This window comes from Staurois parvus, unplaced genomic scaffold (genome assembly GCF_062004578.1).
Source record: "Staurois parvus isolate SC_StPar_1 unplaced genomic scaffold, SC_StPar_1.0 ptg000553l, whole genome shotgun sequence".
Taxonomy (NCBI): Eukaryota; Metazoa; Chordata; class Amphibia; order Anura; family Ranidae; genus Staurois; species Staurois parvus.
In genome coordinates, this window is record NW_028318349.1 from 1,414,346 (window position 1) to 1,432,467 (window position 18,122).

The 18,122-nt window shown below is 41.1% G+C and overlaps 1 protein-coding gene across 1 annotated transcript in view; it reads left to right on the forward strand.

Annotated features, from left to right (window-relative positions):
- Nucleotides 1–18,122, forward strand: part of AKAP6 (A-kinase anchoring protein 6) — a 340,821-nt gene that overhangs the window by 124,156 nt on the left and 198,543 nt on the right. Inside the window, exons 5-6 of the mRNA XM_089691196.1 lie at nucleotides 511–633; nucleotides 7,431–7,527. Of these exons, the coding sequence (XP_089547322.1) occupies nucleotides 511–633; nucleotides 7,431–7,527 (220 nt within the window). The remainder of the gene's footprint in view (nucleotides 1–510; nucleotides 634–7,430; nucleotides 7,528–18,122) is intronic.

Consider the following 18,122-nt stretch of genomic DNA (forward strand, 5'->3'; position numbering starts at 1 on the left):
AATCTCACTTTATGGGTTATCATAGGAATGGGAATAAAAGGGACACCTTCCAAAGGGGCATTTGTTCTGGTGACAATGAGGAATTCCATCACTTTAGAGAGATCTCCTCTCACTTCCGGTTTTGGCTATAGGAGAGGAGGTATAGGGAAATTTCCCCAATGGAACACAGATGGCAAAAAAACCCCAAAATGATCAGGAATTATCTCCCTTCCTTACTTGATCCAAAGTTGTAAAAAAAAAAAAAAGGTTTGCCTTTAGGTCTATTTTAAATACTGGCAAAGGGGAGTAAGTATATCTTATAATGTAGCTCATAAGAACCAATCGGAAATCATATTTCACTGACTCTCTGAACCTTGCCAAGTTCAATGTGACCTATTACAATGGACACTTTATCACAGGGCTCTTTGTGCTGCCTTGTCAAATGTATTTTTATATCCATTGTTATCACCATAAAAGAACAGCAGATGGTGCTATTGTTGTATCTATAACTGACTTTCTTTTTCCTCCCAGGGCTTTGTGTCCAAGCTTGACAGATTCATCCACTGGTTACAAGATGCAATGGAAGCTACAGAGAACTGGACCCCTCCTCAGCCTGAAACAGAGGCCCTCCAGCTTTACCTCCATACACACCTGGTGAGATGATAGGGAGGAAAGTCTACAAGTCTTTGCTCATTGTAGTCACACGCCTCGGAAACTTGTTTTTTTGCAAATATTCACATTAAAGTCTTAACTGACATTTTTAAAGACGTATATGACAATTTTATTATGATCTATATTTATAGAAATATTCATATAAACTCTTCACTGAGTGAGGGCACGTGTGGGATGTCATCCTTTTGCCTGTTTACATTATTAGTACACCATCTCAACACAGACAAATCTAAACCAAATATTCCTTTTACATTTTAATGCTGTTCTAGTACATTTAACAGAGGAAGAAGATAAAACAAAACCCCAAATGAGAAAGCTGCCAATTTATCTTCACAGTGGGTGAGAACTATTCCTTCCTGACCCCAACATCTATAGCCCAAATCAATAAGTGCACTGATGAGTGCGGCGGAGGATGTGAGCTCTTGCAAGAAATGCATTCAATCCAATTTTAAATTCACCTATAGTGTGTTCTGCCATTGCCTGCCATGTCGTAGGATTCCAGAGTCTCACCAGCTGTACGGCAAGAACCACTTTGTATTCCAGGGATAAAAAGGTTTCTCATTGTATCTAAATGAATTCCCCTTTTTCAACACTTTAGTCTCAGAGATAATGTCTTTTTGAGGTGGAATCCTGTTTTTCTAAAGTTTCTTGGTCAATTTTTTTAGTTCTTTTAATTGAATCCCTGCAGGTCCACTTTGCCGCAATGCAGGGGTGGCCAGTGCACTTAGGCCTGAGAGGCTAAACGGTGCTTGTCCACAACCACTGTTGTAATATTTCGATAGGTTTAGAGATATCTATGGTTGTGGTGGCCTTTGCTATGGTTTTAAAGTACCAGAATTACAAAAAGCATAAAAACAAATCTTGTTTTTTTTTTTGTGTAGCCCCACCATGTACACTCATCAACCACTTTATTAGGTACACCTGTTCAATTGCTTGGTGACACAAATTGCTAATCAGCAAATCACATGGCAGCAACTCAATGCATTTAGGCATGTAGACATGGTGAAGACAACTTGCTAAAGTTCAAACCGAGCATCAGAATGAGCAAGGGGGATTTAGGTGAGTTTGAATGTAGCATGGTTGTTGGTGCCAGATGGCTAGTAGTCTGAATATTTCAAAAACTGCTGATCTACTGGGATTTTCATGCACAACCATCTCTATGGTTTACAGAGAATGGCCCGAAAAAGACAAAATATCCAGTGAGTGCCAGTTGTTTGGGCAAAAATGTCTTGTTGATGTCAGAGGAGAATGGGCAGACTGGTTGCAGCGACATTCAGATGGTTGGGTGGATCCATCTTACCTTGTATCAGGCTGGTGATGGTGTAATGGTGTGGGGGATATTTTCTTAGCACATGCAAGGTGTACCTAATAAAGTGTCCAGTGAGTGTGGTGTCAGGTGGATATAGACAGTATAGAGGGAAGCAAGCACACCAATGTAGATCACAAGTAAATCTGTATCTCCTTTAATGGCATAACATCAACTTTTCAGGGCCATGCCAAACCTTAAGAGGCATCTTGTGTGGATCCAAAATGTCAGCATTTTGGCATTGAAGTCAAGTTAGTTATTAGTTGCAGTCTACATTGGTGTTCTGTCTTCCCTCTATACTTGCACCTTCCTTTTACTACCACGTCCATGGGATGGGTGCTGGATGCATGTTGTGTGCCATGCAGGTGAATGAAGATATTTAGAACGCACATTTAACCCTCTGCTCTATCTTGTACCAAACTGGCGTACCATCAGCTTGTAAATTCTGAGTGAACGGTATTCATACAGTTTCATAATAAAACATTTCTAGTGTACTGTAGATCCCCTAATCTATATACTCAATACCATGTTTCTAAATCCCTAAATTTGATGTAATAACTTAAGGCTAGGTTCACACCTGTGCAGGTGATTGCCGCTATGGAACTGCACCTGTTCCCGCAACCGCAACCACCCACGCAGAAAAACGGGCTGCCACTCAAGAGATGCACTGGGAAATGCAACAGCACTGCACTTGTGGTTTAAATGCGGGCTGTGATTGAAAAAATGGAGTAGGGTCCTTTTCCCTGTGTTTTCAGGAGGCATGGCAGCCTTTTCAAATGAATGGGATGTTGTGCCCATGCAAAACGTGGCTCACAGAGCTGCTATAGTGTCAACCTAGGGTAATGAAGAATAATTTTGTTGTTACATTGCCACTGTTTTATGGATTTGACTTCCATTACTAAAAAAGCAGACAGAAACTGAAGCAGCTGTGCATAACAACCAATTAGCTTCCAATTTCTTCTTGCTCTGTTATGCTTTGAAAGTTAAAGTGAACGTAAAGCTTTTTTTTTTTTCTTTTAACGTGTTATATTTACTGTATATGCTCTGTGCAATGGTTTTGCACAGAGTGGCACTGTACCACCTCTTCTTGGGTCCCCTGCCAGTGCCTGGCTCCTCCTCTTCTCAATGTGCCCTCATAAGAAGCTGTTTCCTGCAGGCTCGCTCCCAAGCCACACTGCCTGTGACACAGACAGCATGGCTCGGCCCTGCCCCTGCTCTCTGATTGACAGCATCAGGAGCCAATGGCTCTCCCTGCTGCCTGTGAGCAGAGAGAGCCTCTCAAACAGGCACAGTGCTGGACTGAGATAGGACTCAGGTAAGTAAAAGCAGGGGTGGGGGGCGATACAAATAGAGGCAGATTTTTTACTTTAATGCAGGGAATGCATGAAGGTAGAAAAATGTCAAACCTTTACAACTACTTTAAAGCTTTAAAATGATTAGTTGTCATGCACAGTTGCTCCAGATTTAGGCTGCTCCAGTCTTAGTAAATTTTCCTTAATATACTATAGACCAGGGGTCTCCAAACTTTTGAAACAAAGGGCCAGTTTACTGCCCTTCAGTCTTTATGGGACCAGACTTTGGTCAATGGGAGTAGAAAATGCCATGGGGTTGGTTTACTAAATTGGAGTAAATAAAATTACATAATTGGTGTCAGTGGGAGGAATAGTATCCCATAATTGGTGTCAGTGGAAGGAATAATACCCCATAATTGGTGTCCATAGAAGGAATAGTTCCTGATCATTGGTGTCATTGGGAGGAATAGTGCACCATAACTGGTGTCAGTGGAAGGAATAGTGCCCCATAACTGGTGTCAGTGGAAGGAATAGTGCTCCATAATTAGTGTCAATGGGAGGAATAGTGTCTCATTGTTGGTGTCAGTGAGAGGAATAGTGCCCCATTGTTGGTGTCAGTGAGAGGAATAGTACCCCATGACTGATGTCAGTGGAAGGAATAGTGCCCCAATCATTGGTGTCAGTGGGAGGAATAGTACCCTGTCTTTGGTGTCAGTGGAAGGGATAGTGCCTCGTATCATTGGAGTGCCAAGCAAAGGGCCACATCCGGCCCATGGCCGTAGTTTGGAGACCCTTGCTATAGACAATAAAGAGTATAGCCCCAGTTGGACAGTAAAGGATCTGTAGACTGATGAGGTCATCTCCATGTTTTCTTCTCTCGTCTGCACATATGCATACATAGGCCCGAAGTGCTCCCCACCTTATCCTAGTCTGAAGCTGCTTTACAGAGGCAAATATTGATGTTTTGATTACTTTATACATATGCCTGGAATTCAGCTTACAATATTTGTCACCAGGATCAGGAAAGAACATTTGCTCCCAGTGTTATGCAAATCCTTTCTTTCCTTATTCTTTACACAAATTTTACATATGAAGAAATGGTTACGTTTAGGGGTGGGGGCAGGGGTGCAGTCATGCGTCTACTCATAGAGTAGCTGGATTTGTGAGGTTCTTTGCTGGGTGTAGCAATGACCCTCACAGCACCTAGTTTTTCAAATGCAAAATTAAAATTTTGTTATTTAAATGAGATTCTTGGGCTAGAGAGGACACATTTATGGAGGCGTTGCCTGGTACACGGGTGGGTGCACAGTGTTTTTCTTTTGCCAAAGAACTAGATTTCTACACATCTTCAAAGGTAGCATAGATGGAGATTTCAATAAGATTCATTTGCATATTCTATCCACACATTCACCAGTATCACAAAAACATTGTAAGTATTATAATGAACATATCCCCATTAATTCGTTTAAGACATTTGAGGTCAAATAAAGACAAATTTAACATTTTCACAAAATTATAAGTACAGGTGCATCTCACTTTCACTTCAGTATTTCCAAAAAACACAGCAGATATTTTGCCACATAGTATTTCTGAGGGTTTCAGTGTTTCTAAACCCAAAAGCAAATATTACATTTCTTGTAGATTACCAATCCATAAATGTAGTGGCTGAATTAGTTTTCTTTTTCTTTTTTTTCTAAGCCATTTTCCTTTTTTTACCTGCTAGCCAGTGATTCTGGTATTTTTCAACTTTCTTTAACAGACCAAGCTGGGCATACAATGGAATTGAGACAAACCATTTAACACTGATAGGGGTTGCTTACAATGGTCTGCTTTTATTCATTTAGGTAAAACCTTTATCCCAACAATGTTATTCATGTTAAACACAAATTAACTGATGTTGACTGCAAAGACAACCTGGAAACATTCCTCTTATACCTGACTCCCATTCCCAAGTACCTTTTAAAACTCTTATTCATTTCATATACTCTGGTTTCTCTTCAGATCAAATAAATCTTTCGCCTTATACTCATTCATTTCATAAATGCCACTCATGTTTGTATCTGGCTTTGCTGGAAAAAAACTGCCCCACCTTCCATGAACCAGTAGTGTGTCAAAGTCAATGAGATGCATAGGATGGATGATCTAACAGCCACTCTGAAATATACATCAGATAAACACTTGGTACTATTGGAATGAATTTACCTTTTCTGAAGATTACAAAGACTTACTTACTGTCAGAGAGCTGAGCTTCTTCTAGAGGTAAACATGACCTTAAAGCTGGCCATACACGGGTCGAATTCTGAAAAAAATTTTCTTTTGAAAATCTTTTTTTAGAATTTTCGTTCTAATTTTGCACCATCAGTGGGTCACAGATTTTCGTGTGACCATCGCATTTGAGTGATCGGGCATGTTGGAAATTTTTTGAAAAATGAACAAATTTCGAATCAATCATGGGAGTATCATGCAAGAAATATAAAGCTGTGGCCTGGAAAGGAAAGAAAAGAAAATTCTTGGCCATGAAAATTCTTTTCTGTAGCAAATGAGGAGAAATTGAAGGCTTGGTTGGTTGAATTTCGAAATCAATGGTGGCACCATCGAAATCAATGGTGGCACCATCGGATTACAAAACGCATAAAACTTCTAATTTTCTAAAGAAAATGTGTTCAGAATTCGACCCATGTATGGCCTGCATTCATCTAGGACTGCAATCACCTCATACCTTTCAACTTAGCCTCTGACCTTCCTCTCCTTCTCTGTCCATCCACCCAGTTTTGCCCTGTAATTTCTTTCCAACTATCAATATCACAGTCTGTTCAGGGTACCTCTAGGGCTGACCCTCTGCCACCTCCCCAAAGAAAAAAAATATCTGCTAAATTGGATGAAGAAATAATGGATTTCCTCCTTATATTACAGTATGCAAAAATAGTTCCTCCACTACTAATCACACTTGTATGTGATGTAAACATAACTTGTATAATAAAGAGCAAACTCTGTTCTCTGTACCCCATTTTATGTGTAAAAACAGCAGAATTAAATAGAGAATTTATGTAAAAAAAAAAAGGGAAAATATTTCTTTAACTGCTTAAAATGTATTAGCTGAAGTTAGGGTTTAATTGTTTAGTCAGTGATGTAAAGTCCATCAAAATCTACTAGTCCAACTGATATTACCATCTCCAGGCAGTGCTGCTGTTCAAGGGTGTCTCCGTTGCTATTCAATAGATGGAGGAGGCACCCCTCAACAGAAAGCATGTTACTGGCCAGATAACCAGGTGAAAGTAAAGGAAAAAAGTCTAAAAACAGAAGTCTGAAGCAGCCACAACACCACAAGTCTAGTATGTGTGAGTCCTGTTCTGGAATTGTTCTACTATAGTCTACAGCAGTGGTCTCCAAACTGTGGCCCTGGAGCCAAATGCTGCCCTTTGCTTGACTTTATCCAGCCCTTGGGGCACTATTCCTTTTACAAGACCCTAATCATTTCACTGACACCAGCAATAGGGCAAGAATTCCTGCACTGATATCCACAATGGGTCACTATTTTTCCCACTGACATCAATGATGGGGCACTATTCCTCCCACTGACACCAATGGTGGGGCACTATTCCTCCCACTGACACCAACGATGGGGCACTATTATTCCCACTGACACCAACAATGGGGCACTAATTTTTCCACTGACCTCAATGATGGGGCACTATTTCTCCCACTGACACCAATGATAGGGCACTATTATTCCCACCGACACCAACAATGGGACACTATTCTTCCCACTGGCATCAGTGATGGAACACTATTCCTCCCACTGCCACCAATGATGGGGCACTATTCCTCCCACTGATACCAATGATGGGGCACTATTATTCCCACTGACACCAACGATACAGAACTAATAATTCTCCTAATGCCGAGGATGGGACATTGTTTACTCCCACTGTTGCTGTGACATTTTCTATTCCCACTGACCACAGTCTGGCCCCCCTAAAGTCTGAAGCACAATAAACAATTCCTTTGTTTGGAAAGTTTGGAGACCGCTGGTCTACAGTGTACTAGAGACAGAAAGAAATACTTTTCCTCTGCATATTTGCATAATTGTCTGAAGAAGGATCATTTCCCAAACTGTTACAGAATTTAAGGTGACAACAGAAAGATGTTTATCATCCTGACTCTTCCTTGATCTTTTGTAGAACTTCAAGCAGAGTGTGGACAGTCATTGTGCACTAAAAGATGCAGTTCTGGAAGAAGGTCAAAGACTGATGGAGGTGCTGGTATCTCACAGAGCAGGTAATAAGGAAATGGAAAAGGAAACATGTCCCATCTGTGTTTGAAAAGAAAAAGATTGCATAATGGAGTGTAGGTTGTTTAGACTGTCCCATGACTTATACATTGTATGATCGAGCTGTAGTCATAGTGGATGGTGCAAATGTACTTTAATCTGAAAGGAACTAGGTTATATAATGAATAAATATACAGGATTTGAATGTTCTAATTCACTGCTCATGATTGTTCAACCATGCCTATAAAGATAAAGCTGAATGGGCATGTTGGGAAGAGGGTATGAAGCATCTGCCCTGTTAAAGTGAAACAGAATTAAGAAAATTAAGATTTACTATGTTATAAGGGACTTCCATAAATGTTAACTGTGCCTAAGCAGTACTCTTAAAAATAATTTTCTCCTGAAATATAGCAGTGCACTTCCTGATATGTGAAAGTGCCTAGGCACCCCTGTACCTACAGCCTTCACAGCTGTATACAGTATCTGCAGTGTGAATCTAAGTCACTGCTATCTGACTCCTAGTCTCAAGAGATTTGGAGTGAAATTTCACTTCTGTGCTGCTCACTGATCTCATTACTGGAGGCTCTGACTTGAGGAAGAAAAACCATGTCTCTACTAAGATGCTTACCTTCATGTGGAGACACAGTGCAGAACAAGGCATGGTAAGTCAGTAACGGGGAAAGAACCAGCTGCAGGGAAACCACATTCAATATGGGTGACTAGTTCTTCTCCCTCACCATTTTCTTTTGGCTGAGCTTTCAGAGTTCCAGTCCTTATTCAGTTTAAAGTCTTTGTTAACCACTTTCTGTCTGGCACATTTACAGTAATGGCTGGACAGGAGCAGCATAATTGTGAGAGGGCATAATTGTGCTGGCCTCCCACATTGCCAGCGTGGCTTCTAGCTAGCTCTGAGGAAGGGGGTTCAGCTCCCGAAACGCGTTCGCTTATCCTATCAGGGACACAGCATCCTTGTGACTGTTTTTGTGGACCACACACACTGCTTTTATTATCGTTGGTTTGTGAGTATACATCCATTCGTCTATTTATTAATGCACGGTAATGCACGATGAGAGTGCGCCCTTGTCTGTTCTTTTTCACATGTCCAGTAGTAAACAATGGCTGTCATTCATGATGCCATTGCGTACTACTATGATCTCTGTGATTGGTCAGGCCAATCACAGAAGCCTTGTACCCTGTGATAGTTGTGGCCAATCACAGCTATCACAATACTAAACATTGGCATTATGAAATTATTGCTTTTACAGTAATAATCACTGTAATAAGCAATCAGTGTAAAAAAAACCATGATCACCTCCCTAGAGTATTACAGTGTCACTCTGGTGACACTGCACTACTTTGGTGTCAGTATGTAAACACAAATTGTAAAAACAAAAAATTAAAAAATTCTTACTTTTTACATACTGTCACAAGAGCAAGTGCAGTGTCACTATGGTGGCATTGTACTGCTGTGATAGTAATCATGTACAATGGCTGGCTGCTCTGATATAATTGTATATCAGTGCAGCCAGCCATTATCTCTGATCACTAGCACAGCAGTACAATGTCACCAGTCCTGTGCAGCCAGTCTCTAATCACAATCATATCAGTCCTGTGTTATCATAAGATCTCATTCATACATGTGGTGCTCTCTGAAAAGCAACCCACTTTCAGATTGCTCTTCAGAGAGTTTGACAGGTGGTGAGGAGGCTTTCTATTGCCTCCTCTCTGCCTGCTTTAACTCCTTGGACAATGCATAAGAATTCACATTCAAAGTGATAGGGTGTATATTTCTTGCCATGGCTGCAAAGCATTGCAGCATCTGTAGGGCCCCACCCCACTGCCTCTGCAGATAAAGGGGGTAGCAGATGGGGGAGTGGTAAAACCAAATGCTCCACGGCTTAGCAGCAAGACTTTACCTCCCTGCCAACCTCACGTGTGAATGCACTCTAATAGTGTAGCCAGTCAGTGTCCTCCATTACCACCTCACCACTCAGTGTCCAAAAATGTGATAAGTAGTCAGGAAATTAGATGCAGAATTTATACCCCTAGAAAGCCTGAAGGTGTTCTTCGGATTTTGGGGGCCTGGCCTTTGTGACCAGTCTAGTGCATGTTTTATCACCATACGTAGGAGGAGTAACAGAACGTGTTTTGGGGTTTAATTCTAAGTATGCCTATGCTGTATGTTAGAAACATATACTAATTGACAATGTTGTGAAAAAAATACATTTTCTTTTTCATTCCACATTTTCCAAACACTTGAGGCAAAAAAAATGAAGTCTTCAAAAGACTCACCATGCCTCAGTAATTTTATATTTACCTAGTTATTTCAGCTGAAAAGAGACAAATGTCCATCAAGTTCAACCTTTGCAGTAATGCCTGATCTGCGGATCGGGTTGAAGTGAGTTAGTGATGTTAATTACACCTAACTCTATGCCCAGATCTGTAGACCTTTTGCTGCAAAAATGCTAATGCTGGCTTCTGGATCACTTCCAGGGGCTGTGAGACGTCTCCATTATGTATCACGGGAGCAGTGCTCTGACAGGTTGTACAGACTATAGCACATGTACCATGCAGGGAACTCTCAATCGTGTTTGACAGGAGCAGTTTGCGAGCAGTTAGGCAACTTTACAGTATTGCATGACATGTAAGGGAACCCTGGCTGTTTTGAGAGGCAACAATCAAACAAGACAACATGGAAATAATGAGCTAATAACAAGCTTGGCAAATGAACATTATGCAGAAAATGGTGGCGGTACTTCCTGCTGACCTTGCCTTGGGCATGAAATGGCTTATCCCAGCACTCTGCAAACATGATTCTCAGAGCAGCAGTATAATTACAAAGTACATGGGACTTAAAATGCCAGTCTAACGTGGGCATATCTTTACCCCCTCCATCTAACTATCTACAAAGATACAGGAGGAATTCTAGCATTATACACAAGACCTGTATGTGTGGATCATGTTAAATATACATCGTAGGAAATAAAAACAGGCATTTAGAAAGAATACTGAATATGCCCCTAGAAGTCTTTGCAGACATTCTTCCAAAATAGCACAAAGGACGGGAATAAAAAAAAAAAAAGACTCTGCCGCAAAACATTTGGGCAAAGGTTCATATATTTTTATTGCAGCTGGATCATTTGATTCCTGACAGAGATAGCTAACTCTGGCAATATTTCTAAAGCTTCCTGTAATAGCTTTTTACAGCTTGATAGCATCATATTTTAAACCATACAGAAAGCAACCTTGGGCTCTGCTGTTGCTGTGGAACTATAGGTTCCAGAATACCTCATCAGATTTCCATTAAGACATGGGGTTCTATTTAGGTCTCATGGCTAGCAGGCAGTAAATGTAATCTGTATAATTTAGTATAATGGAAAATTCCATTGCCTAATGCAAGAGGCAATCAGATTACTACCTTGGCAAATATCAAAGGGTAACTTCATTCAAAACATATATAAAATATTACATAGTGTGATATGCAGCGCCATTGGGTCCAGGGCAGTGTCCTGGATGGGATTTAAATGCTCCCTATACTGTGGCTAAGAACTGGCCATAGCCTTTCCCCCATCAAGGGCATGATTTCAATTTTCTATTGGATAAGCAGTGTGTGGTAAATAGAGAGACTTCATACTTTGCTGGAACAGCGTGCGTGTCTAAATCTGACCATAGATGGGTTGAATTTCAGATGAAAATTCTTAGAAAAAGAATGTTCTAAGAAAGTTTGTTTATTTGTCTAGTCATTAGTGGGTCAAATCGGTGTTTGTTTTCAACTGCAGTCACAAGAAACTCGAAGGAGCAGGATAGAAAATTTCTCAGACGCACAAATTTTTAAGATGTGGTTTGTATTCCATGAAGTCCATTAATTTCAAAATCAAATGTTAATGCAAACAAAATCTTTCAAACGACAGATGGAATGTTCTGAGAATGTTTTTACAAATGTTCCTAAGAATTTTCATTCGAAATTCTATCCATCTATGGCCAGCTTAAGCTGACCCAAAACATTTCATAACTAGCCAGGAGGCTAAATGTTTTGCTGCATTTGGGATTGAGCTATGACAACCCCCACAATGGTAAATTCTCTTGCTTTGTGTGTGTTGAATGGTGATAAATAAACACAGGCATGAAGCCCTTAAATTTACTTTGGCTTCTGGACAAAATGGGGGGGGGGGGCAGCTAAATCAGAGATAATGTGTTTTGACAGTACAAGACTAATGATATATGAACATACTGTATGTACCACTGAATTACCTATTAATACCAACAGGAGGCTTATGTTTAAACAATACAGTAAGGTCCATAAATATTGGGACATCGACACAATTCTAACATTTTTGGCTCTATACACCACCACAATGGATTTGAAATGAATCGAACAAGACGTGCTTTAACTGCAGACTGTCAGCTTTAATTTGAGGGTATCCAAATCGGTTGAACCGTGTAGGAATTACAACAGTTTGCATATGTGCCTCCCACTTGTTAAGGGACCAAAAGTAATGGGACAGAATTATCATGAATCAAACTTTCACTTTTTAATACTTGGTTGCAAATCCTTTGCAGTCAATTACAGCCTGAAGTCTGGAACACATAGACATCACCAGACGCTGGGTTTCATCCCTGGTGATGCTCTGCCAGGCCTTTACTGCAACTTCAGTTCCTGCTTGTTCTTGGGGCATTTTTCCTTCAGTTTTGTCTTCAGCAGGTGAAATGCATGCTCAATCGGATTCAGGTCAGGTGATTGACTTGGTCATTGCATAACATTCCACTTCTTTCCCTTACAAACTAAAAAAATCCCAGCGCCAATCAAAGAAAGTATACAATTATGCAGCTGTGCACCAGTGAAAACCACCAATAATAAATAACACAAAAAACAGCGCAAAAATTAAATAAATAAAAATAATCATAAATAAATGTCCGTGCAAAAATATATATATAATATTTCAAACATAAGTCCTTATTTTCCCAAAAGGATTTTCAAAACAATGTTCCAAAATGTGCTTCCACCTAATCACCACGTGAAAAATAATATTGACCGCACTCACCAGATGGAGGTGAGTAATAAGCCTCATAGGATAGAAGGGATCCTATAGCCCCTCAGGAGGAATTCAAATCGCCTTCACCCTGCTTAGATACAGCAATCGACTCCACTCTACTTCTCCATGGAATCCTCAATAATGTGCAAGGAAAGAAAGGCTACATAGTGTAATACTGCCCCTCAAGACCATATAAATCCATAGAATAAGGACACTCGCATGTTTCAATAAAATAACAGGCCTTGTTTAATAGCCTTCCCTTCTCCATACTCTTCTCTTCCCATCACTCTGGTACAAGTTGATCTTGGTCTCATCTGTCCATAGGATGTTGTTCCAGAACTGTGAAGGCTTTTTTAGATGTCGTTTGGCACCTCTAATCTGGCCTTCCTGTTTTTGAGGCTCACCAATGGTTTACATCTTGTGGTGAACCCTCTGTATTCACTCTGGTGAAGTCTTCTCTTGATTGTTGACTTTGACACACATACACCTACCTCCTGGAGAGTGTTCTTGATCTGGCCAACTGTTGTGAAGGATGTTTTCTTCACCAGGGAAAGAATTCTTTGGTCATCGACCACAGTTGTTTTCCGTGGTCTTCCGGGTCTTTTGGTGTTGTTGAGCTCACCGGTGCGTTCCTTCTTTTTAAGAATGTTCCAAACAGTTGTTTTGGCCATGCCTAATGTTTTTGCTATCTCTCTGATGGGTTTGTTTTGTTTTTTCAGGCTAATGATGACTTGCTTCACTGATAGTGACAGCTCTTTGGATCTTATCTTGAGAGTTGACAGCAACAGATTCCAAATGCAAATAGCACACTTGAAATGAACTCTGGACCTTTTATCTGCTCATTGTAATTGGGATAATGAGGGAATAACACACACCTGGCCATGGAACAGCTGAGAATCCAATTGTCCCATTAGTTTTGGTCCCTTAACAAGTGGGGGGCACATATGCAAACTGTTGTAATGCCTACACCGTTCACCTGATTTGGATGTAAATACCCTCAAATTAAAGCTGACATTCTGCAGTTAAAGCACATCTTGTTCATTTCATTTAAAATCCATTGTGGTAGTGTATAGAGCCAAAAATTTTAGAATTGTGTCAATGTCCCAATATTTATGGACCTGACTCTATATATAAGACCTAGTTGATGAGAGGACTTCCCTTGCGACTCTGGTCCAAGCAGCAATGAATATGGTGACATGGGTACAAGGCTCAAAGAAACACGGGTACCAATAGCTTGATAGCAGGTGATTGCCACAGTCACAGATGTAGTCAAGGTGAGCCAGGGTCATACACAGTGAGACAGCAGCGTGGTCAGGAAGCAGGTTGGGGTTGGTACCAGGTTAGCAAGCAGAGTGAGGTCCAGTAGCAAGCCTTGGTGAGCACCAGGAGATCAAGCAGAAAATAGTCAGAGGTAAGCCAAGGTCAGCACCAGGTGATCAAGCAGAGAATAGTCAGAGGCAAGCCCAGGTCAGCACCAGGAGATCAATCAGAGAATAGTCAGAGGCAAGCCCAGGTCAGCACCAAGAGATCAGGCAGAGCATAGTCAGAGGCAAGTTAAGGGCAGCACCAGGAGATCAGGCAGAGAGTAGTCTGAGGCAAGCCGAGGCCAAAATCCACAGAGCAAGTTCATGGGCAAGCCAGGTCAGCAACAGAAGATCAGTCAGTACATACAGGAACACAGATCACAGGAAGCTGAAGAACATCCAGCGATAAGTACACCGCAGAGTCTCCTTTTAAATAGGCAGCTTGGTGCCAATGTGGGAAGATGTGCGTGCTGATGCGTGATGACGCATAGAAATGTGCCTATGTGTCAGTGCATGCTGGATATTAGCCTGGGTTCGTCAGTGTGCTGGTACAAGTTCACAAGCTTTAGCTGCCCGGGAATGAGCAGTAGCTGCACGAGAATTAGCTTTAGCTGAAGAAGAATTATCATTAACTGTAGAAGAATTTGCATTAGCTGCACTTGTTTCCTGACACCAGGACAATTTTTCTCACTGACTTGACTATCTTAAGGCATGGGGCTTGTAATTGGTATTACATCTTGGTGAAGATGGTTGTAATTGAACATAAAAAAAATATATATCCAAATGCCCTGATTAAATAGTTTAAAAAAAAACTTGCAAGGGAGCATGGATAGATCTGGGGTGAGGTGCATCAGTAGACACAGTCACTTTGCACTGAATGGGGAAAAATGACAGTGTGTCTTTAAATATATGGTAAAAGTCAGAGAACTGTACTGTGTTCTTTCCTAGGAATTACTCATGCTTTAATGTTACGTATATACGCTCCTTTTGCCTGCCTAGCCACTAAATGAATTCTATTGATTAATTTTATCAGTAAAGATAACAGGGCGCTGCAGTAGAAAATATAAAACCATTGTCTCTGTACACGAGTCTTCATAAATAGGTAGCTATAGAATATTTTTTTGTTCTGTACATTTACAGTATATAGACTTCAATATGGTTCATGGTCAGGGGACCTTATTTATTTATTTCAGGTACTTATATAACTCCATCAATTTACACAGCGCTCTACATATATATCGTACATTCAGTCCCTAACCCTCAAGGGGTGTACAATCTAAGGTGGTAGAGTTCTGATGTAAGTTAATAAAACATACATAAATCTCATCACATATATTAGTTTACACTCACCGGCCACTTTATTAGGTACACCTTGCTAGTACCGTGTTGGACACCCTTTTGCCTTCAAAACTGCCTTAATTCTTCATGGCATAGCTTCAACAAGGTGTTGGAAACATTCCTCAGAGATTCTGGTCCATATTGACATGAGTTACTGTTGCCTTTCTATCATCTCAAACCAGTCTGCCCATTCTCCTCTGATCTCTGACATCAACAAAGCATTTTGTCCACAAAACTGCCACTCACTGAATATTTTCTCATTTTTGGACCATTCCCTGTAAATCCTAGAGATGGTTGTGTGTGGAAATCCCAGTAGATCAGCAGTTTTTGCAATACTCAGACCAGCCCATCTGGCACCAACAGCTATGCCACTTTCAAAGTCACTTATATCCCCTTTCTTCCCCATTTTGATGCTCGGTTTGAACTTCAGCAAATCGTTATCACCACGTCTAGATTCATTGAGTTGCTCCCATGTTATTTGCTGATTTAGTAATTTGTCTTACCAAGCAAATGAACAGGTGTACCTAATAAAGTGGTTGGTGAGTGTATAAGTTTTGCAGTGTTGGAGGACATGTGTTTACATGATAGAGTATATTTATTTCAACGTTAAAGTGACTCTGTTGCTAGATTTACAAAGTCAGAAAAGGATCTGCCAGTGAAGAAAAGAATTTAACCTCATCTGTCCCACTTTCCACACCTCTGATCTTTGTTTTGTTAGAGTTACCAGCATCATTTGAAGCTTATCAATGAATCTTGTTGCCCTCTGTACAGCAAGTCGCTCCTATTAGACGTTTGTTAACTTTTGTAATGACACTGCATCTCATTTTATCTGTTGTATTCCCTTTGTATTATATTTCAGTAAAATGTATGGAACAAAAAAAGAGCTACCAGATAGGAAGAATCCTTGTATGCTTGGTTCCTCTTTGCACTCCATTTGCTGGCCCCTTTGTCACTACAAGATACTTTGTTATTGGGCTGGTGGTAGAAACCACTGAATTCAGCTTGGAATCAGGCATCTGAAACATTTCAAAGTGTTGCAAACCTCTGAATTGAAAAATTAACAAAGCATTTCCTTCTATGGCATGTACATGTCTTGATCCAAAGCACCTAGTGTGATTTCTGCCTCCTCTCTCATTCCTTTGCTATCTGCATGAATCACTTTTGACAGTCTATGTCAACACCAGCAATCCCGGGAGACAGCCCCCCCCCCCTTTTAGCACATAGCACGTGATTGACAGCCCCAGCCCCAGCTTTCCTTATGAGACTGTAGAGGGGTGTGTCCAATCCCTCCACTCAGGTCTCAGATTACACTCAGCTCTCTGTTCAATGCTGTGCAGTACTATAGCAAATGTAGCACTTGAATAGAATGGAGATCAATGGTGTGGGCTAGGAGATGGATGAATATTTATTTATTTTTTAATTTTTTTATTTTCACTTTTCTTTTCTAGGATACTGCTTTTCTAACATTTTAACAACAGTTTGCTTAAACTTTGTTTCAAGCTTAGATTTAAATTCCAGGTAGATAGAAATGCCACCAATTAGTACAGTTATTTATTAATTATCAATGTAACACACATAGGTACCTGAATTTGGCTTGCTGTAAGCCTGCTGTAATCCACTGCACAGCAGCAGCCAGCTTGATGGAGGAGCAATTCTAGGAGACAGTCATGTGTTCTGCAGTGCATTTGTACTAGCAAGGGATGTAGAGAGTACGTGGCCAACCTGGCTCCGCCATCTAGAGGGGAGGTACTCACAAAAATATGAAGGTTGCTATTGTCAGTTCCTGTGAAAATTTATTGTCTGGCTGACCCTCTTTAGTACTTTTAGGCTGCATTCACACAGGTGGTTTGCCACGGTGCTAATGCCAGCAGCAGGATTCCACTGATTCCTACTGCTGTGTTTGACCCCTGCAAGCGGCTAGTTGCGGCCGCCGAGGCCATACACTTCAATGAAAGGTTGCTTTGCCTGCAGCTATTCATGGTTGTTTGAGTGTAGACAGTTAAAATCAGGCAGATTTAATGGTAAAATTGCACTTATATAGATAGGTAACAAGTAGACACGTCCTTTGGCCACGCTCTGGGTGTTTTCCTGCCACTCCGGTGCTGGTGAGTAGTAGACTCCCCGAGCACTGGACACCACCAGAGCATCAGGAAAACACCCAGAGCACGGCCAAAGGACCTGATGCTCCCACTGGACATCCATCACTTGACATGCCTACTTGTTACCTATCTATGTGAGTGCAATTTTACCATTAAATCTGCCTGATTGTAACCGTCTACACTCAGAGTGGTGCTGCTGTCTCTCTTCTCTACCTGCATTAGGAGTATCTACAAGCTTTTACAGCCGGCCGCCTCCTTGGACAAGTCCATACTACTACAAGCCCCCACTACAGATGACCTTGGACACCACCTCCACATGGACCTTCTACTAACCCCCATTGCTGATGGTCCATCCCCAAATGCACACAGGGTAGATGCGTCTTAGCGCTCCCTCCCCCCACTCACCTCTATTTGTGGTTGTTTGCACATCCATCAATTGCCTGTGGTGAGTGCAGCTAGGAGCACTCTATGTGCATCCAGCAGCAATAACCATAGGAAATCATTGGTTGTCCCGAGTGGCTAGCTGCAGCCGCCGAGCCCATACACTTCAATGATAAGTTGTCAGCAGCTGCAGCTAGCTGCCCAACACAGCAACAGGAATCAGATGAACCGTGTCAAACTGCCTGTGTGAATGTAGCCTAAGAGTTAATCATCTGGAACAAATGAAGTCAGAGTAAAGTCAAATCTCCTGTGCATGCTTATTCTGGTTCAGTGGATCAGCATGACAGCCATGCAACTAGCATTTCACAATGAGAGGTTAGTAATGACAGGATTCATGTTCCCTTTGTTTTGCTTTATATGGCAAGGCAATAATGCAGAGAAAAAGGAA